We start from the raw sequence: 23,478 nt of genomic DNA, 5'->3' as shown, positions 1-23,478 counted from the left end.
TCATCATTCAGAACATGTCACGTAAATTTATTGTAGACTCAAGGCTAGTCATATTAAACATCAGATAAAAGTTTTGTTTTTTGAAAGAAATATAGCTGTAACAAATCTTATCACTTTATGCCTACGGATTTCATGCTCAGACACTGATACTGGGAAGTAAAGGGCAGTCTGTGATGGCATGCTTCGTATAATAAGTAATCTGAACCATTAATGTCTATCTTGAGGAGAAAGTTCCCGTTATCGTTGAGATACAGATCCTAAACTGGCTCTTGCCGTCATTTCCAGAACAGGTGAGGAGAGGACTTTCATGTTTTCTGGATATCAACAGTGCTTTGGCTGTGGCTATAAATTGTCATAAAGACAACAATAAATGAGCAGGGAATGGACACTTGAGCTCTGCCAGTCGTCAGTGAGACGTTTGACTGCAAATCTCAACATTTCCAGTGAATTCAATCTCCATAAATAACTTCCTAAAAATAAATAGTGATAGATACAAATTCTGTTTTTGAATGTTTTAATATAATCTGATATCAATAACGACGTTTCATATGTGTTACACAAGAAAAAGTCTCAATTTACTAAAAATGTTGCTTTTCTTTACATTTAGGAAGACTTGGTTTGTAATAGATCTGTCATTTAAAATGTGAAAAACCAGAAAACGGCAAACATTTTAAGTGCATGTTCTCTATTCATTTCAGTGCTTTAATAAAGGGAGGTAAAATTATAGAATGAGACCATGGTTGGAGAAGTGTTAACCAGTTCACATGGATGTATATAGCAGCAGTTACACAGTTTGCAGAAAAAAAGGCATTTGTACTGGACACACTAGGCGAAGATTTACATTAAAGAAAAAAAGTAAATCTACAGTTTTGCGAACTTTTTTGCAAGTTATATATATATATATATATATATATATATATATATATATATATATATATATATATATATAGTTCAGTGTTTAGCAATTGGAGATAATGTTCGTCTTCCGTGATAAGAATTGAAAATTTACCCATTACCTTTGCTCCTATAGATTATATTAGAATAAATAAATAATTTTCCCCAACCATCAGAGAAATATCGAGATTTATCTTCAGACTTCTCATTGAATCATACAGAATCTATGCAGAATTACAACATTTCATCTCTGTTTTAATGGAGATTATCGTTTCTCAGTCAAAGTAATCGAGGACTCTAAAGATCTAATTACTAAAATTACTTTTTTTTAAACAATGTTGCTTTCATTTTGGACAATACATTCGAAATGGGTTATTGGTGATACATGTGGAATACTACAAAATTTATACTTTATCATTATTCTTAAACTTTATATAACATACATACAGAGCAATGTAAATAGAAAATTATTTCTACAACAGTCATATAAAAATATTGCCAGGTGTCAAGTTTAACTAGTAGTAAGCACGATACTACAGGTAACTCTGTGCTTGTCTAAATCCCAACTATGTTGTATTTTTTTGTGCAGGTAAGAAGACACTTTCTTTTGTTAACAGTTGTTAATCATAATAATAATATTAATAACAGTAATTATTATCATTACAGATCGACAGAGAGAAACAGAGACAGAGAGAGAGAGAGAGAGAGAGAGAGAGAGAGAGAGAGAGAGAGACAGAAGGAGGACAGTAACGTTTACAAAATCTTTCCCTGGATATTCGCGAACGCGAACGGGGCACGGCCCAATCGGGCTGGCGTTCCGTTAGCGCTGTCACCGGGTTTAGAATTGAACGCCTTTCACCTCGTGTATTAGCTTAACAACACCAACTACTGTATTTAGATTGTTCGCATTAGCTTGCAGTCTAAGTAAACTGGTACAGTCTTTTCGCTGGCACCGGAAATCTCCTCTCTTCCGTGTTGTCAGTGCTCTAAGGATGCGCTGTTGGCCAGTAAGCGTTCCTTTTTTCTTTTTTTTTTCCTTGGAAAATAGTGCTACAGAGCGCAGAGTTTAGAAACAAGCGTACTAAAATTTTCTACGTAATCGGAGAAGTAAAAGCACACACTCGCACTCTGTTGTACGCTCTCAAGTTTCTGGAAACAACGAAGTCATAACTAGACGGAAATGAGAAACACACTTGTTACACAGCACGGGAATAACGCCTTTATAGTGCGAATATGTTATTTGATTTGTTGGTTATGAGGCTCTGTTTCACCCAACGAAATTGCGATGTACTGACAGACTAAAAGACAAAAGCAATCAATAATTCGAAGTTCTATATGTAACTTTTCGTTTTCGAGTGTATGGCTATTCAATTTTGCAGTTACTTTTTCTTTTTGATCAATGCAGCTCCAACTAAGCCACCAGCGGGTGCAGACTCTTCAGTATGGAGACTGTGTTTGCGGCATCTGAAGTATGAGATGCTGATGGCAGTTCACGAACAACTTCCGCTAGTGTTCTCGTAGTTGATAGTGAAACCTTGTACACTTCAGGGTGAGTTCATTACCTGTGTAATTTTAGTGGTCAGATGGAATGCTCTCCCAACAGACGATTTTGTCCACAATACCGGTGGAATACTACAGACGTCGCAAAATTATTATAACAAATTTAAATTTAAGCTAAAAGATGCTTAAAATGACAATGTTTTTAAGCAGTTTACTGGTTGACTGATTCGTATGGTCATATTGGTATCTGATATGAATGAAAATGAAAATACGGTCAATTCCTATCTGTGCGATAGGCCAGCTTCAACCTTGACCATTTTTAAGCACGTATTTGAAGTTTCCAGCTTCATTTTACACTATAATATATGGCTGGTACATGTGGACAGAATACGTCTTGCTTCTGTGCGTTTGTCGCCCAAAAACAATTCCATATTGTACACGGTAACGCTTATTAGCTAACACTAGCAGCTGTATTCCTGTCCACATGTTCCAGCAATGTATCACAACGTAGCTTAAGATACGCGAATTAAAATGGTCGAAGTTCGAAATTAGCCGATCGCACAGATGACAAGAAGAATATAGCGTACTTGCACCACGTTTTCATTCTCAAAGCACTCTGGGGCTCTGTACTCCGCACAAATATAAAGCTTTTAAAATATTTTGTGTTTGGCAACACTGCAATGCGCCGGATATTAGTGCACGCTTTCTTTCGTTCATTAGGTGTGCTTCAGCGATGAAAGTACCTGTTCAGGTGCGGGAGAGACCAACCAAAATATGAGACGAATGTTGCGACAGTGATTCGATGGCTGCAGCATACAGCAAACCCTGAAACACCCGTGCTATTATGGTGTGGAATGTTAAATCATGGCATGGTTGTGACGGAAATGTACATTTTGGCGGGGACTATGAGAGACGATCAGCACTCAAAACTGCTAAAAGCAATACTGATGCTCCAAACGGACCCGTGGTATGGGGGATAGGACGGCATTTTTATGCTGGGTGGGGACGTCAAAACGATCTTCAGTCAAATTAAAAGCAAAGGTAGTAACATTAAGAGTGCAACGGGAATGCCACTGTTAAATGCAGAGGAGACAGCGGATAGTGGAAAGAGTACATTGAAAGCCTCTATGAGAGGGAAGCTTTGTCTGATGTGATGGAAGAAGTAACAGGAATCGATTTAGAAGGGATGGGAGAGTCAGTATTAGGATCAGAATTTCAAAGAGGACTTCAGATCAAATGATGCAGAAGGGACAGATAACATTCCATCAGAATTTCTAAAATCAATGGGGGGAGTGGCAAGAAAACGACTGTTCACGTTGGTGTGTAGAACGTATGAGTTTGGCGACATACCATCTGACTTTCTGAAAAATGTCATCCACACAATTCTGAAGACTGCAAGAGCTGACAAGTGCGAGAATTATCGTTCAATCAGCTTAACAACTCATGGATCTAAGTTGCTGACAAGGATAATATACGGAAGAATGGAAAAGAAAAATGAGGATGTGTTAGGTGACGATCAGTTTGGCTTTAGGCTTTGTAAAGGCACCAGAGAGGCAGTTCTGACGTTGCGGTTGATATTGGAAGCAAGCTGAGAGAAAAATCAAGACACGGATTTGTCGACCTGGAAAAAGCGTTCGACAATGTAAAATGGTGCAAGGTGTTCGAAATTTTGAAAAAAACAAAGGTAAGCCATAGGAGGAGACGGATAACATACAAGATGTACCAGAGCCAAAAGGGAAGAATAAGAGTGGCCGACCAAGAACGAAGTGCTGGATTTGAAAAGGATTTAAGACAGGGATGTAGTCTTTCACTCCTACTGTTCAATCTGTATACCAAAGAAGCAACGATGGAAATAAAAGAAAAGTTCAGGAGTCGGATTAAAATTCAAGGTGAAAGGATATCAATAATATGAGCCGCTGATGACTTTGCTATCGTGAGTGAAAGTGATGACGAATTACGTGATATGATGAATGGGATGAACAATCCAATGGACTGTGAGTAAAACGAAGAAGGACGAAAGTAATGAGAAGGAGCAGAAATGAGAAAAGCGAAAAACTCAGCGTCAGGATTGATGGTCACGAAGTAGATGAAGTTGAGGAATTATACTACCTACGCAGTATAATAACCACGGAGCAAGGAGGACATCAAAAGTAGACTAGCACTGGCGAAAAGGGAATCACTGGCCAAGAGAAGTATAGTACTATCAAACATAGACCTTAACGTGGGGAAGAAATTTCTGAGACTACAGCATTATGTGGTAGTGAAATGTGGAGTGTGAGAAAATCGGAACAGAAGAGAATCGAAGCATTTGAGATGTGGTGCTGCAGACGAATGTTGAAAATTAGGTGGACTGGTAAGGTAAGGAATGAGGGGAGGAAAGGAATATTTGGAAAACACTGACAAGGCGAAGGGACAGGATGATAGAACCTATGTTGAGACCTCAGGGAATGACTTGCATAGTACTAGAGGGAGCTGTAGAAGGCAAAACCTGTAGAGGAAAACAGAGATTGGAATTAATGCAGTAAATAAATGAGGACGTAGGTTGCATGTGCTACTCTGACATGTAGAAGTTGGACAGAGGAATTCGTGGCGGGCCGCATCAAACCAATCAGAAAACTGATGACTCAGAAAAAAATAGTGCTTCTTTCCATGGGGAAAAAGAACTCTGGATTTCCTTTTTTTTGTACCAGAACGGCACAGAGTTGGTTTAATAATTTTTTCATACTGCGGGGCCACAGTCATAATATATTTCTTTAAAGTCAGTATTGCCATTAGACTGTTGTTTATAATTATACTTACACAATCATGATTTCGGCTTCAAAGTGCCGTTATCAGCACTTGACAAAGGCACTTTGAAGCCGAAATCGTGATTGTGTAAGTGAAAATGTAACACTGTAAGTAACCAACAGTCTAATGGTGGTACTGGCTTTAAAGAGATAGAGGTAGCTGATTGTCCTATAAATAGATGAAGGCGCAAAGACGCTAATGAAATTTATGGGCTGTTGGCTGTGGTCAAGAAAAAGATGAAACACACCAAAATAATAAGTGATCTGCTTATTTCTAAGGTCAGTCAAATCTGGTTTGAGGATTGTGAGGTCAAAAATACATGCTAAACCCTAATAAATGGGATGTTAAGACGCATCCGGTCACTCATTCAGTCTGAAGAGGGTATACAGAGTATTGGAAAATAAGTTTTAATCAACTGTCCATGTAACACATAGGCACGTCAATAAATTATGAAAATCCAACTTAATTTTAATAATTTAGTCACGTCTATAGATTCTAAAGTCCCATCGACGAGTCGGAAACGAAGATCAGATCACGGAAGTGTTAACTTGCGAATCGGTGGTGACCTTCCTACTCTGGCCATTATCTGTATTGAGTTTGAAAAACGTAAATCTGGATAGCTCAAAGGCGATTTGAATCCGCATGAGAGGCCTTGACCATAGTTCGCGTCGTTCGTCTGACTTCTGATTAAACTGTCAGAAAAAATGCAGTACGAATGTTCCTTTGGCTGTTTCCAAATGACTTTCAAAATCGAACAATCAGATACCACACATAGCTCGTAGGAATTCATAGTGAGTATGTGAGCAAGAATCGAAAGACTGTCGATCTCTCTAAGGACGTAGCGACGAATGTGTGCGAGATTGTTTCCACGGAAAAGCGGGTGCAGAATATTTTTCTCTTCGCTAGAAATGCTTGCGGCGGAGGCGAGCCCGAACCGGGTGGAGGCGGTAAAGGCTAAAAGCAGTTCCGACAGCCATTGTGTCGCCTCCTCCATGTTTGCGAGCCCATGCGAGAAAGCACTCCGTGGTCCCGCCTCTTAGACCGGATCAATAAGTTCTTTAGGGAAGCTGCCTTCCCACCTCATTGACGTATGCCCCAAATGGCGTCAGACTCTGCTCTCCCTCGCCGCCTCTGAGCATTTATTCCTTTTCCCACTTTCGTCGGGACAGTGATACGGTTTGTCACCCCTCCAAGAGAACATGTAAGGAAATGTTTCCTGAGGAACTACGCAGGAGGGACCGATGACCGTAGCAATCTGGTCCCTTCAATCCCACAAACCAAACCAAAACAACTACGGAGGGTCAAAGTGCGCTAAAAACAAGTACAGTATTCGGTGTGTGCACCAACGGTATTTTCAACTATCAAGGCGCGAGGTGCTTCAGACCAAAATCTTCCATCAGTAGCCGTTCTATCAGCAGAAGTACGAGAACGTACGTTTAAAAGTTAAAGGTTAAATCTCCAACAGCATAAAATTTCTTTCGCAGTATTTGCCGGCGAGGTTAGTAATAAACAATGATACCTCTTTAACCAGTCTAACTACGCATACTGCGCAATTAACTGCACACACAGACAAAATAATTTTTGCAGTAGTAGTCCGAAGGTTTGAAGATGACCATTACTTGAATCGAAACTGGTAACCAACAATTTTTCTGGAATTACAGTGAAATCCGGACCTTTAATTGCTTACAGTCGTTGATAAATATCAACGGGGACAGTTGAAAATGTGTGCCCCAAGCGGGACTCGAAGCTCGGATCTCCTGCTTACGAGGCAGACGCTCTAGTCGACTGAGCCATCGAGGAAACAAAGGAGTGTGCGACGGCAGGGACTTATCTCTGGCACGCTCGCCGTGAGACCCACACTTCCAACTTTCTGCCCACACACTGCATGTGTAGTGCCACTGCTCACTATACTCATTACTCGCGGCAGTCAATCTACCGATTCCAGTAACAGTTCGGACAATGTGAGTGCATCCGCACTGAAGAATATCATTGGCCAGTAAGCCTTATCTGTATGAAGATGGTATCTGTCCTTTCGGCATGGCCGAAAGAACAGATACCATCTTCATATTCGTAACAATTTTCTTTGTGATTGAGCCGTGCTGCGTTACAAGCAAATTAAGATTATGGCGATTTGATGTCAATAATCATACAGCTACTCTTCAGTATACGATGTCCTAATGGTCTTTAATCAAGTTTTCACAATGACATAGCCCAGAGGAGGAGCATGTAGTCGAGATCGAAACAATGTAGAAATAAATACCTCAGTATTTAATTGAAAAAGAAATTGGTGGTAGGAGGCTAGAAAAACAGTGTTTAGAGACCACCTAGACCCAATTATCGAAGTACTTAATTTAAACAGTGAATAGTCAGATAACAGTAAGTACGAATTTTTATCTGAAAGAATAGATAAAATAGGTTTCTATTAACATAATTGTGAGTAAACGTAGTATGAAGCACTTTCTGCTCTCTGATTATTAACGTAGCAGAAAAACATAAAATATGTTAGTAATATTAGTTCTGTCTCACTCAAGGAGCTTCAGATTCTGGTGCCGATAATACAGTCCGAATAACAGGACACTGAGCTCAAAATTCACAAGTGCTATTGGTTAAGTAAATGTATAAACTTAAAGTATTTTTCAATACTACTGACACTGCTATTTCACAGCTATTTGTTCTACTGTTTGCATGACGTAACATAGTTTTACGCAATGATGAGTCAAAAGAAAGGTGGATCCTTGACTCCCGACAACAGCTAATGATATAGATGCCACCTTAACGTGAAAAGTTTTTCGTTCTTGAAACCATTGTTTGATAATTAAGATTACGTACTTGCAATGGAACTATATCTATAGGTTGGTTTAACACATAACGCATTCGTCTTTTGAAAAAATATAACATTTCACAAGATCTATTTAACTCCGAGTATACAGCTAAGCAAACAGAAATGAAGAGCAATAATGTGTCTCAGGTCTGAATAGCAATACAGTGTTACTGAACGTGTAGCGTCCTCCGTCATACAAGAAACAGCGTTGCCGAGACATGGTATTTGAGGCATAATAAACACCATTCGTTGTCTCCGTGTTAATTCTAGACGACTCATAAGTCTGAAATCGATGCTAATTTAAAAACTTAAGTCATTAAAAGTTGCATACTAGCTAGAAATCATGTGATCTGCGAATTGCAAGAAAGTAGATAATGGAACTGAACAATTATTAAGTAATAATACATCAAAGTGTATGACGGTGGAACAATAGGACAAAAATCTATAATGTAAGGACAAAATTACCAGTCTGTTGCTTTCGCCACCACCATACATTCGGTGCAAATTGGTTTCACAGTGATTGATCTGTGAGCGTCTTGCACTTGCTACGCTTAGACCACGACACGCTATTTCTCTGGATGCTACAACTGTGACCCATCTCACTCACTGACGCTTCAGTCCTTAGTCATAACTACGTAGAATTTCCAGGCATCATGGTTTCTCGGTTGTATGTAAGACACTGTCAGCTGCTGTGTGGGTTGCATATCGAGTTTCCTCTGTCTCCATGGCCAGAGACATCATCTCTGCGCTGTCAGCTGACGGTCGCATTACTGCCAGCACTTCAGCCGAATCGCTCCTTGAGATGTCTGTTTGTGGGCTGTAGTAACAAGCACTACAAAACTGAGCGTTTCCTTTATACAGTAGGAACAATTGTCACTGGGGAGCACTGACAAACACTTCCACTCTTCGGGTGCGTATCATCCGTGAGACGTATGTGTGCTCTAAAACACGAGTCCGGTTTGTGCGATGTGTTGTACTACTCAGTCTTTTGCGAGAAAGAAACTGGCGCCCGCGCTCATTTCTCTCGCAAGATAATTGAAATCTGCACTAAGTCCCTTTTATGATGAACACAAAATACTGTCTTCTCATTTAAATCAAGCACAGCGCTGGAACTTTGTGCAAGACGATATGGCTAATCTCTCCCAGTATGGGACACATCTGGTCATAGAAATGTCACAGCTTTTTGCACTGAAGTTCACTTACCACTTCTTCCCTCAAGAGAACCACTTTTTACTGACTATTGTCATACCGCACCTTTCACCGTACTGTCAATGTGTCATTTATTGTATGGGATGGTGCAAAATGATAATGATTATATCTTTTTCACCCTGTAACAAAGCAAGAAAGATGCTTCCAATTTAAGTCTCTTTCAAAGGCTATATACTCTGACAACTTTTATGGAGTTTCCCAAACAGCAAGAAACGTCTTTGTTTGAATTGAAATGAAACGTCCATACGTGATAAAGCGGAACTTATACGGGCAGGCGCCTTGTGATGAGGATTCTTTTCGTAAAACATGATGCGTGCACACACAGTTCTACGGGGATGCTTCTGTCCGTTTGTTCTCGATACGCACACACTGAAATTTATGAACGCAACAAGTTTTAAACATAAGTTCGACATTGTCGGTGTTGGCATACAGAAAGTAGCTTCAAGTCTCAACGGAGTACTTTCTGTGATACACGCATTACTTTGCGCAATATTTCCCCACAGTTGTGGAATACATTGTTTTATGTGTGTGTGTACGCCCGACTGAGGACTATACCCGGACAACGTACTCTGGTGGGATGTTCTCTTACAATTGAGCCATCTAGAGAGGTTTCAGGAAGAGATTCACAGATTGAATACGCATTAATCTGTCTCGTTTGAGATTCGGCTCAGCTTCTAGAAGCAAATATACGAGAGTATGGAATAAAAAAAAAGGCCCCACGAAAAAAAAGGTAAGGAAAAAAGTCGGGAGTTCGGTCGTTTAACAGCTCTGAAGAGGATGAAAGTCCAGTGCACTCATATAGGGTCAGGAGGTCTAGCCCTAGAGCAAAAAAATTCAGCAACAATATCTTTGCGGCTGGAGAAAAATAACATACAACAAGGTTTATTCTTGGATCCACTTTTGTTTCCTCATACAAGATGGGCCACTTAACTTTTTCATTTCATTTGCGAAGAAAAGAGAGGGCTGGGAACAGATCGCAATTGGGAATAAGTCTGTTAGTCGCTTCGGGGTGGTTTGGTTAGAGCAACACTATCCACGGAGGGTACCCGTCCAGATGTGGCCCCAGTTTGGTGCACACGCTTTTCATTCGCGGTACAGATTCAACACCACTGAATACTTCGCCAAAAAGGGAAAGAACACAACTATACTTCGGAGGAGTAATGACGGGTGACACACGGTGCTCAATGTGACGGCTCAGCGGTGGTTGTGTCGATCACTGATGAGGCCGCAGTTGGTAGAGTCCTCGAGAGGAACTGCTTTCGAAGTTCACTGATCGGTAGCTCCCTGGTCTGCCACCACCGTCAGCTGCTGAGACGCGCCTCCCATGTCGCGAAGAGCGGAGTTCAGTGATGGGTGTGGTTGGTCACGTTGCACGGGCGTTCGTGCTGTGCGTGCGCCCCCGAAGCTGCAACACAGAAGGAAACAGCGCGTATTCAGAGGTGCCATTGTTTCTAAAACACAAAGTATGAGAGGTACACTGAAGGGCCAAAGAAAGTGGTATAGTCATGGGCATTCAAATACTGAGGTACGTAAACAGGCACAATACGGCGCTGCGGTCAGCAACACCTACATGACACAACAAGTGTCTAGCGTAGTTGTTAGGTCGGTTACTGCTGCTACGATGGGGTTATAGTGAAAGAGGAGACTGGTAGAACCAGAATGGAACAGGAGCAAATGGCATTAAGGCTAGATGACACATTAGTAACCGATGGGCATAGTGTGGCAAATCTATTTAACAAGTGCTTTATATCCGTTACTGATAGAATGGGATTGTCAGGATCAGTAACTAATGCCCTTGAATATATGAAACCAGCCTTTACAAATACACTCCTGGAAATGGAAAAAAGAACACATTGACACCGATGTGTCAGACCCATTGCTCCGGACACTGCGAGAGGGCTGTACAAGCAATGATCACACGCACGGAACAGAGGACACACCAGGAACCGCGGTGTTGGCCGTCGAATGGCGCTAGCTGCGCGGCATTTGTGCACCACCGCCGTCAGTGTCAGCCAGTTTGTCGTGGCATACGGAGCTCCATCGCAGTCTGTAACACTGGTAGCATGCCGCGACAGCGTGGACGTGAACCGTATGTGCAGTTGATGGACTTTGAGCGAGGGCGTATAGTGGGCATGCGGGAGGCCGGGTGGACGTACCGCCGAATTGCTCAACACGTGGGGCGTGAGGTCTCCACAGTACATCGATGTTGTCGCCAGTGGTCGGCGGAAGGTGCATGTGCCCGTCGACTTGGGACCGGACCGCAGCGACGCACGGATGCACGCCAAGACCGTAGGATCCTACGCAGTGCCGTAGGGGACCGCACCGCGACTTCCCAGCAAATTAGGGACACTGTTGCTCCTGGGGTATCGGCGAGGACCATTCGCAACCGTCTCCATGAAGCTGGGATACGGTCCCGCACACCGTTAGGCCGTCTTCCGCTCACGCCCCAACATCGTGCAGCCCGACTCCAGTAGTGTCGCGACAGGCGTGAATGGAGGGACGAATGGAGACGTGTCGTCTTCAGCGATGAGAGTCGCTTCTGCCTTGGTGCCAATGATGGTCATATGCGTGTTTGGCGCCGTGCAGGTGAGCGCCACAATCAGGACTGCATACGACCGAGGCACACAGGGCCAACACCCGGCACCATGGTGTGGGGAGCGATCTCCTACACTGGCCGTACACCTCTGGTGATCGTCGAGGGGACACTGAATAGTGCACGGTACATCCAAACCGTCATCGAACCCATCGTTCTACCATTCCTAGACCGGCAAGGGAACTTGCTGTTCCAACAGGTCAATGCACGTCCGCATGTATCCCGTGCCACCCAACGTGGTCTAGAATGTGTAAGTCAACTACTTTGGCCAGCAAGATCTCCGGATCTGTCCCCCATTGAGCATGTTTGGGACTGGATGAAGCGTCGTCTCACGCGGTCTGCACGTCCAGCACGAACGCTGGTCCAACTGAGGCGCCAGGTGGAAATGGCATGGTAAGCCGTTCCACAGGACTACATCCAGCATCTCTACGATCGTCTCCATGGGAGAATAGCAGCCTTCATTGCTGCGAAAGGTGGATATACACTGTACTAGTGCCGACATTGTGCATGCTCTGTTGCCTGTGTCTATGTGCCTGTGGTTCTGTCAGTGTGATCATGTGATGTATCTGACCCCAGGAATGTGCCAATAAAGTTTCCCCTTCCTGGGACAATGAATTCACGGTATTCTTATTTCAATTTCCAGGAGTGTAGCTTCAGGTACATGAATATGTCATTCACTTCACCAAAAGAAATAACTTCCATAATGAAATCTTTAAAAACAAAGCATTCTAGTGCTTGCAATGAAATATCAACAAAATTAATTGAGGCATGTTCCTGTGAGTTTAGTACAATTCTAACTTACTTGTGTAACCAGTCAATTATAACTGGGACATTTCCTGACTGGCTAAAATATGCACATGTTAAGCCTCTATTCAAGAAAGGGGATAAAGACATACCATCAAACGACAGACCGATTTCACTTCTGCCAGCATTCTCAAAATTTTTAGAAAAAGTAATGTACGGGCAACTTCTGAACCGTCTGACCGCAAATAACGTATTATCAAGAACACAGTTTGGATTTCTGAAGGGTTCTGATATCGAGAAGGCTACTTACAACTACAATGAAAATGTACTTAATTCATTAAATAACTAATTACTAGCAGCAGGTATTCTGTGATTTATCAAAGGCATTTTACTGTGCAAACCACAACATCCTTTTAAATAAATTAGAATTCTATGGTGCCATGGGCAGTGCTGCAAAATCGTTCAAGTCATACTTCGCTAACAGGAAACAATAGGTGTCAGAGCAAAGGACTAGTGGATTAAGTCATCAGTCATCATCAGAATGGGAAGAATTTACATGAGGTGTCCCACAAGGATCCATCTTAGGGCCATTACTTTTCCTTGTGTACATTAGTGATCTCTCATCAGTTACACTGACAGAAGCAGAGTTCGTTTTGTTTGCAGATGACACAAGTATTGCAATAAATAGTATGTCGAGTGTAGTTCTAGAAAGATCTGCTAATGATATTTTCATGGATATTAATAAATGGTTTAAAGCCAACTCACTGACATTAAACTTCGAAAAGACTCACTATACGCAATTCAGAACCTGTAAGAGGTTTCCACCCAGCATATGCATAAAGTATGAAGAAGAGCAGATAGGAGAGGTTGACAATCTTAAATTCCTGGGATTTCAACTTGATAATAAATTAAGCTGGGAGGAGGACACCACAGAACTGTAGAAACGCCTTAACAATTCTGTATTTGCAATTCGAGTGTTAGCAGACATAGGCGACATAAAAGTGAAAAAGCTTGCATACGTTGCCTACTTTCATTCCATAATGTCATATGGCATAATATTTTGGGGTAACTCTTCATGTCAAACAAAAGTTTTCAGAGTCCAATGGCGTGTAATACGTATTATTTGTGGAGTAAATTAACGGGCATCCTGCAGAAACCTCTTCAAAGAACTGGGTATACTAACAACTGTCTCTCAGTATATTTACTCCTTAATGAAATTTGTCCTAAATAATATATCTCTTTTTCCAACAAACAGCTCAGTTCATACATACAATACCAGGAACAAAAATGATCTGCACAAGGACTTAAAAGCACTTACTTTAGTTCAAAAAGGGGTCCACTACTCAAGAACACTCATCTTCAATAGTTTGCCAGGAAACATAAAAAAATTAGTTACAAATAAAGATAAGTTTAAAAGGAGACTTGTTAGTGGCCAACTCCTTCTACTCCATTGACGAATTTTTTAATAGAATCAAATGATGTATTGTATATATTCACACCAAAATATATGTTCATAAAAAAATTGACATGTTCCACATCCACGAGGATCTCCTTAGCACGGATCTATGGAACGAAAAACTAATATAATCGAATCCAATCTCAAAATCTAATCATGGCAGGTTATCAGAATCTGAGTTTGAACGTGGCGTTATAGTCGGCACACGAGCGAAGAGACACAGCATCACCTTGGTAGCGGAGAGATGGGGATTTTCCCGTACAACCATTTCACGAGTGTACCTTGAATATCGGGAATCCGGTAAAACATCAAATCTTTGATATGGCTGTGGCCAGAAAAAGATCCTGCAAAAACTGGACCAATGACCACTACAGGCAATCGTTCACCGTGACCGAAGTGCAAACCCTTCCGTAAATTGCTGCAGATTTCAATGTTGGGCCGTCATCAAGTGTCAGTGTGTGAACCATTCAACGAGACATCATGGATATGGGCTTTCAGAGCCACTCATGTAGCCTTGATGTCTGCACGACACAAAGCTTTACACCTCGCCTGGGCCCGTCAACACCGACGTTGGACTGTTGATGACCGGAAGCATGTTTCCTGGCCGGACGAGTCTCGTTTCAACTTGTATCGAGCGGATGAAAGTGTACGGGTATGCAGACAACCTCATTAATCCATGGACCCTGCATATATCACTATATGAGGGTTTGTTTGGCATTATGGTACAGTTATTACAGTGTGGTAGGCCTATTATTGCGTGGGCGTACTAGCTTCCAAACCTTTGAACACGGCACACTCACTGGTGAACAATTACGGTGAAACGTAGTCTGTAGTCCTTCCCCATCTGCTTGCATTAAGGGATGTAGTTAGCCCTTTTCAATTTTATGGACAGCCGTGGGCGACCGCATCAAACTGTACAGGCGGAGAACCTCTTGGAACGTAAGAATATTTGGCGAAATGGACTGGCCTGTCTATTCCCCATTGAGCACGCGTTGCGTGCGTGGGAACGAATAAACATGTACCAACGACCATGCAGCAATTGTTAGCCGGTCGGTGTGAACGAGCGGTTCTAGGCGCTTCATTTCGGAACCGCGCGACTGCTACGATTGCAGGTTCGAATCCTGCCTGGGCATGGATGTGTGAGATATTCTTCGGTTAGTTAGGTTTAAGTAGTTCTAAGTTCTAGGGGACTGATGACCTCAGCTGTTAAGTCCCATAGTGCTCAGAGCCATTTGAACCATTTGAGCAGCAGTTGTTAACTGCGCTGGTTGAGGCATGGAGCTCCTTACCAGTATTGTGGCCAGAATGAGAATACATTAAGAGCATGCATTGCCGTCCGTCATCCACCCTATTAAGAACCCCCCCCCGGCTTTTCGAACGTCCTGAGGACCGTTATGAATCACGAGGACTTCAGTGTTATTATTGACACTAATAAGAAGGTGTCATTTCTATTAATGTCATTGGTTGAGGCATGGAGCTCCTTACCAGTATTGTGGCCAGAATGAGAATACATATTCTGTATCACGCCTTAGTAGTTATTTGTATTGCGGTGCATGTTTCATCGAACTACGTTGCTTGGCAGTATCTCATCGTGCAAAACTTATCTTAGTCCATCAGATTTCAACACAGTGAAGTTTTTCTAGTTAGCTTCGTACTTTGGACAAATAATATAAATCGTGATGCTAAATAATCACACAATGCAAGAAGAATAGGAAAACCTTGAGATTTTGAAAGAATTGAACCCTGGGATGCTCTACTTTGTGTATACTTTTGTTCATTTTACTGAGTCTGATATCACATTTCGGCTCTAAATAGCTTTTGGCCTGTTGAAAATACACTCCTGGAAATGGAAAAAAGAACACATTGACACCGGTGTGTCAGACCCACCATTCTTGCTCCGGACACTGCGAGAGGGCTGTACAAGCAATGATCACACGCACGGCACAGCGGACACACCAGGAACTGCGGTGTTGGCCGTCGAATGGCGCTAGCTGCGCAGCATTTGTGCACCGTCGCCGTCAGTGTCAGCCAGTTTGCCGTGGCATACGGAGCTCCATCGCAGTCTTTAACACTGGTAGCATGCCGCGACAGCGTGGACGTGAACCGTATGTGCAGTTGACGGACTTTGAGCGAGGGCGTATAGTAGGCATGCGGGAGGCCGGGTGGACGTACCGCCGAATTGCTCAACACGTGGGGCGTGAGGTCTCCACAGTACATCGATGTTGTCGCCAGTGGTCGGCGGAAGGTGCACGTGCCCGTCGACCTGGGACCGGACCGCAGCGACGGACGGATGCACGCCAAGACCGTAGGATCCTACGCAGTGCCGTAGGGGACCGCACCGCCACTTCCCAGCAAATTAGGGACACTGTTGCTCCTGGGGTATCGGCGAGGACCATTCGCAACCGTCTCCATGAAGCTGGGCTACGGTCCCGCACACCGTTAGGCCGTCTTCCGCTCACGCCCCAACATCGTGCAGCCCGCCTCCAGTGGTGTCGCGACATGCGTGAATGGAGGGACGAATGGAGACGTGTCGTCTTCAGCGATGAGAGTCGCTTCTGCCTTGGTGCCAATGATGGTCGTATGCGTGTTTGGCGACATGCAGGTGAGCGCCACAATCAGGACTGCATACGCCCGAGGCACACAGGGCCAACACCCGGCATCATGGTGTGGAGAGCGATCTCCTACACTGGCCGTACACCTCTGGTGATCGTCGAGGGGACACTGAATAGTGCACGGTACATCCAAACCGTCATCGAACCCATCGTTCTACCATTCCTAGACCGGCAAGGGAACTTGCTGTTCCAACAGGTCTATGCACGTCCGCATGTATCCCGTGCCACCCAACGTGCTCTAGAAGGTGTAAGTCAACTACCCTAGCCAGCAAGATCTCCGGATCTGTCCCCCATTGAGCATGTTTGGGACTGGATGAAGCGTCGTCTCACGCGGTCTGCACGTCCAGCACGAACGCTGGTCCAACTGAGGCGCCAGGTGGAAATGGCATGGCAAGCCGTTCCACAGGACTACATCCAGCACCTCTACGATCGTCTCCATGGGAGAATAGCAGCCTGCATTGCTGCGAAAGGTGGATATACACTGTACTAGTGCCGACATTGTCCAAGCTCTGTTGCCTGTGTCTATGTGCCTGTCGTTCTGTCAGTGTGATCATGTGATGTATCTGACCCCAGGAATGTGTCAATAAAGTTTCCCCTTCCTGGGACAATGAATTCACGGTGTTCTTATTTCAATTTCCAGGAGTGTAATAATAATTTTTCGCATAAGCGAATATCGGCAGGCATCCAATAATACCTGATTACATGCTTAGCGGTACGCTTCTGAAGTCTTTCCCATCGCCTATACATGTGGCGATGGTATTAGTTCGCTATGTAGAGAGGGATGGAAACGTGAGAAGTCTGTTTCGCGGAATGATTCGCGCTATAAAGGTAGAAGAGAAAATAATTCCGAGTGGGAAAGAATGCTATCCCTCGAGTGCTCTACTTTGGATTCGTTATTGGGAAGTCAGTTCTAGGGAAGCGAATAGAAAATTTGACTGAAAAGTTCTGAGAAAGCGCAAAGCGTGTACACTGAAGAGCCAAAGAAACTGGTGCACCTGCCTAATATCGTGTAAGGACCCCGCAAGCATGCAGAAGTGCCACAACACGATTTGGCATGGACTCGACTAGTGTCTACTGTAATGTTGGAGGGAACTGATGCCATCAAACCTGCAGGGCTGTCCATAAATCCATAAGAGTAAGAGGAGTGGAGACCCATTCTGAACAGCACGTTGCAAGGCATCTCAGGCATGCTCAATAATGTTCATGTCTGGGGATTTTGGTGGCCAGCAGAAGTGCTTAAACTCAGAAGAGTGTCCCTGGAGCCACTATATAGCAATTCTGGACGTGTCGGGTGTCGCATGGTTCTGCTACAATTGCCCAAGTCTGACGGAATGCACAATCGACATGAGTGGATGCTGGTAATCAGACAGGATGCGTACATACGTCTCACCTGTCAGAATCGTATCTAGACGTATCAGAAGTCTGATATCACTCCAACAGCACACACCCCACATCATCACAGAGCGTCCACCAGCTTGAACAGCCCCGTGCTGACATGCAGAGCCTATGCATTCATGAGGTAGTCTCCACACCCGTACACGTCTACCCGCTCGATACAATTTGAAGCGAGACTTGTCCGACGACGCTACATGTTTCCAGTCATCAACAGTCCAATGTCGGAGTGGACGGGCCCAGGCGAGGTGTAAAACTTTGTGTCGTGCAGTCATCAAGGGTACACAAGAGGGCCTTCGGCTCCAAAAGCCCATATCGATGACGTTTCATTGGACGGTTCTCGCACGCTGACACTTGTCGATGGCGAGCATTGAAATCTGCAGCATCTACATCTACATGGATTAACTGCAAATCTCATTTAAGTGCCTGGGAGGTGGTTCATCGAACCATCTTTACAATTCTCTATTATTCCAATCTTGTGTAGCACGCGGAAAGAACCAACACCCATATCTTTCCGTACAAGCTCTGATTTCCCTTATTTTATCGTGGTGATCGTTTCTCCCTATGTAGGTCGATGTCAACAATACTTTCGCATTCAGAGGAGAAAGTTGGTGATTTGAATTTCGTGAGAAGATTCCGTCGCAACAGAAGCCTTCCTTTTAATGATGTCCAGCCTAAATCCTGCATCATTTCGGTGAAACTCTCTCCTATGTTTCACTATAATACAAAACGTGCTACCTTTCTTTGAACTTTTACGATGTACTCCGTCAGTCCTACCTGGTAAGGATCCCACACCGCGCAGCAATATTCTAAAAGAGGACGAACAAGCGTAGTGTAGGCAGTCTCCTTAGTGTTCCTTCCAATTTAAGGTATTTGTAATTGTAATTCCTACGTATTTAGTTGACTTTACGGCCTTTATATTTGGCTGATTTATCGTGTAACCGAAGTTTAGCGAAATCCTTTTAGCACTCATTTGGATGACCTCTCACTTTTCGCTATTTATGGTCATCCGCCAGTTTTCGCACCATTTAGATATCTTTTCTAAATCGTTTTTCAATTTGTTTTGAGCTTCTGATAACTTTATTAGTCGATAAACGACAGTGTCATACGCAAACAACCTATGACGGTAGCCCAGATTGTCTCCCAAATTGTTTATATAGAAAAGGAATATCAAAGGGCCTATGTTACTACCTTGGGGAACGCCAGAAATCACCTTTGTTGTACTCGATGACTTCCCGTTAATTACTACGAACTGTGACCCCTCTGACAGGAAATCACAAACCCAGTCACATATTCCATAAGCATGCAATTTCACTTGAAGCTGCTTGTGTGGTACAGTGTCAAAAGCCTTCCGCAAATCCGGAAACATGGAATTGATCTGAAATCTCTTGTCAATAGCACTCAACACTTCATGCGGAAGGGTTGCGCTTCTGTCATGTTTAACGATTCTCTTCAGTCGTCTTTGATCCGTTCCTTCAGGATCTTTTTCAGGCGTCAGAGGTATCAGAGATTTCATGTTTTACCGGATTCTTGATATTCACGGTTCACTCGCGAAATGGTCGTACGGGAAAATCCCCACTTTATCGCAACCTCGGAGATGCTGTGTTCCCTCGCTCGTGCGACGACTATAAGACCACGTTCAAACTCACTTAAATTTTGATAACCTGGCGTTGTAGCAGCGATCTAACAACTGCGTCAGACACTTGTTGTCTTATGTAGGCGTTGCCGACCGCAGCGCCGTGTTCTGCCTGTTTACATATCTCTGTATTCGAATACTCTTGGCTATACCAGTTTCTTTAGCGCTTCAGTGTAGGATGTACAGTAATTAATGGCGTAAACGCATACAGTTGAAAGTACGCGATACTAGAAGCCAAATAAGTCTGAGTAAACATAGTCCACAAACGGACCGTTGCGAGATAATTGCGAATTTGTGGTTACCAGTGACTGCGGAACGTGAATGTCGTCCCAGTTAGCAAAAGTTAACAATACTGTATAATATTTTTTAAATTTTTTTTTAGAGATGTGCAGGTGTTTTGAATGAAGACGACAAGAGTTACAAGACCGTGTCCGTGGTTAAAGAAGGTGTTCAATGTGTCGTCCTTATACTCGAATACAGCCTCAAACGGTTTCATTCCAGAGCATTCCAAGACGGCACGCGTACACTATTAGCCATTACGTGAAAAAGTAAAATACTTGTCTTCTAACGGAGATTGCATCGGAATCTTGGCGTTTTTCAGTAAGACGAGAGACTGTGTGAGTAGGCTGTTTAGGTTTTTACGTTGGTAACGCCACGTAGCGCTCTGTATGAAAATCACTGACTATGCTGTTTGCAGTCTGTGGCTGGTTTGCATTGTCGGAATTTGCTATTGTAGTGTTGGGCAGTTTGCTGTTAACAGCGTGTAGCGTTGCGCAGTTGAAGGTGAGCCGCCAGCAGTGGTGGATGTGGGGAGAGAGATGGCGGAGTTTTGAGAGCGTACGATCTCGACGTGTGCCCATCAGAGACAGTAAATTTGTAAGACTGGATGTCATCGACTTTTGAACACTATTAAGGTAAATACGTTGTTTGTTCTCTATAAAAATCTTTCATTTGCTAACTATGCCTATCAGTAGTTAGTGCCTTCAGTAGTTAGAATCTTTTATTTGGCTGGCAGTATTGCAGTAGTTCGAGTAACAAAGATTTTTGTGAGGTAAGTGATTCATGAAAGGTATAGGTTATTGTTAGTCAGGGCCATTCTTTTGTAGAAATTATTGAAAGTCAGATTGCGTTGCGCTAAAAATATTGTGTGTCAGTTTCAGCACAGTCAGTCATAAATTTTTCCAAGGGGACGTTTCAACTGGAATGCCCTCTGCAGGGAGAATCATGAAAAATTACCACTTCCTCGTGGTCTACTGTTATGAACAAAGCAGAGACTCAACTGGTCAAAAATGGGCAGAGAACTTAGAACACATTTTGCATGAGCGAAGCAGGTATTTTGTCACTAGTAAGCGCCCATATCAGTACGGCAGGACACGGATTTGAACGCCGTCTGTCGGAAGTATGTGTTGGCTGGCTAAGCCAGTAATCCAGTACACTTACAGTAACATTGGCGCTGGCGACCGACCATTGCACCAACACATGCTTTAGGAGGCGTCAGTGACCCAGAGTATTGCAGCCTTACCAGTTGGAGCTGCTTGAGATTTAACAAGAATTACCGAGCCAATGTCGACGATATTGTACTCACAGAACATAAGAGTGTAATAAGTACACTATGAAATAGCAGATGATTGTAATGAAAGTGCAGTTTCTCACAGAAGTCCAGTGTGGTATGCAGCGAAACGTATAGCAGCGAAACGTGATAATATTCAAACGCTTTAATGCGGAACTGATTTACTCTAGGAAATTATTAGTTCCAGCCTTTACCACCAGGTGCAAATCTGTCAATATGAATGCAGAAAGACGTATGGAAATGTTTACATACATATTCAGTTAGGAACAGGATGTGCGCAGAAAAAATCAAACAAGTGAGAGAGGCATAATGTCGAATTTATCATTAACCTCCGCTTACACAATCTGTTCAGTATGAGGACCAGAGACGTCGATGAGATGCTGTACAGCGCCAGATTAGCACCTAGTGGCCAAACTTGGACCTAATTTGTTTCCAGCGCAAATCGGTTCAGCATTAACGCTTTAGCACGTCCACCAAGTTTCTGTGCCACACGAGCATTACAGCCTTCAACGGACCTCCGTGAGATGCTGCACTTAAATTATAACCACTCCGAGTTTTGATGCATGACTCGCTGAATATAGATGAGAAACATTCTCTTTGAACACAGAATTTTTTAAGAAGATTTAATGGCATACAATGTAAAACGTTAACTTCGTCGAGAGAGCATGGCAGGAATATGGGCACCGACCGACCGCCGTGTCATTCTCCACCAATGACGTCATCTGGATACGGTATGGAGGAGCTTGTCGTTAGCACACCGCTCTCCCTTCCATTGTCTGGAGCCGCTAATACTCGGCTAAGTAGCTCTTCAATTGGCCCCACGAAACTGAGTGCATTCCGTTCCAGTCCTTCCTCGCAGGAAAACCGCCTGTCAATACCGGGAATCGAAGCGGATCCCTCGCATGCCATTCAGACGTGCTGACCACCCAGTAGTGAAGGTGGACGCTTATACAATATAGACCCAGTAAAATTACATTTTCATGCTGTAATATATGCAACGGACATGTCGTATAATTTCCAATGAATGTTACACGTTCCACGAATTATCAGTTTCGTACATCTGTGCTACACGTCAGTGATGGATGCTATAACGGTTTTACTGTAGGAGATGCAAACTCGCACAAAGAAAAGTAGATTCGCTTTTTAATAGCCGAGAAACGTTTAAGCTGTGGTAATCGATCTTATTGACCAATTGAATGTAGCGACAAAGGTTTATGAAGACTGCAATTGCGAAATAAACAACCCTTACGGGTTACCAGCGAACCAAGCATCAGGATGCTACCATCCGTCAGAAAATGGAAGATGCCGATGTGTCTGAGTCACAGTGTCATGTCCTGTCACTTGACTTTGACGCTGACCAACAGCGCTAGAGTAGCGATGGCGTATGAAGTTGTTCATTAGCTGCTGGAAGGATCTGAAACTCCAGGAATTCTCGGCGCTCTTTGAATATTACCCCTGATCTTTCAATTCCTTCAGTCAGCTGACGTCGTCAACTGGCATACACTGTAAATCCGACAAATAAATACATAATGAATCCATTGGTATGTAGTACACTCACAGTACATCAACATTACAAACGTGGTTGCTGTTGGAATAAAGTCAACGGAGAGCATTGGTCCGAACGGTATAGGTAATACAAATTTTGACAGCTGCGGTTGTTAATTTATTTAACAAGCCATCTTCAGATTTTCCACTAAAATAGTATAACGAGTAAGAATAAAACACGACATCAGCGAATTACGTCAAAGTTTACGTAGCGCGTTGTAACTTGCATTACTTTTCCTCAACAATGATTGTCGATACCAGTATTATTTTTCGAATTTTCTATAGGTCGGTATTATCTCAGCTGCTTTCCTGCAAAGTTTCATATAATTTGATACGTAGTATGTTATATTTCAAGCTAAAATTTATGAATGGAATTACTTTGTTTTGAATGTTATGATCGGTAAGTACAAAGTTCTGAATGTACAGTTAAAATAATTTTTTTTTGAAACTTTTGAAATTACGAACTATTTGGCACACTTAAAATTTATATTATCAATTACGCCATCTAGTACTATTTACTACGTTTATTTCTGGAATCATTTATGAAATAATAATCGAAACTAATAGAAATTCATTTGTCAAGAAAAATTGTAAGCCCCTTGGAGTGTTATTTCCGCTGAGTGAGACAGTAGTCAGGAGGCCTCTGATGTGATGGGAAGTATTTTCGTACTTTGTGCAAACAATGTAATTTCGGCTTCGTTAATGTGAAAAAACAAAAA

The 23,478-nt window shown here is 43.0% G+C and overlaps 1 protein-coding gene across 1 annotated transcript in view; it reads right to left on the bottom strand.

The window, feature by feature from the left end:
* Positions 1-957: 957 nt before the first annotated feature.
* Positions 958-23,478, bottom strand: part of LOC126291516 (uncharacterized) — a 632,182-nt gene continuing 609,661 nt past the window's right edge. Inside the window, exon 5 of the mRNA XM_049985057.1 lies at positions 958-10,616. Within this exon, the coding sequence (XP_049841014.1) occupies positions 10,555-10,616 (62 nt within the window). The 3' untranslated portion in view covers positions 958-10,554. The remainder of the gene's footprint in view (positions 10,617-23,478) is intronic.

Source organism: Schistocerca gregaria, chromosome 1 (assembly GCF_023897955.1).
Source record: "Schistocerca gregaria isolate iqSchGreg1 chromosome 1, iqSchGreg1.2, whole genome shotgun sequence".
Lineage (NCBI taxonomy): Eukaryota > Metazoa > Arthropoda > Insecta > Orthoptera > Acrididae > Schistocerca > Schistocerca gregaria.
The sequence above is the reverse complement of the archived record's forward strand: the minus strand, read 5'-3'. Positions and strand labels throughout refer to the sequence as shown.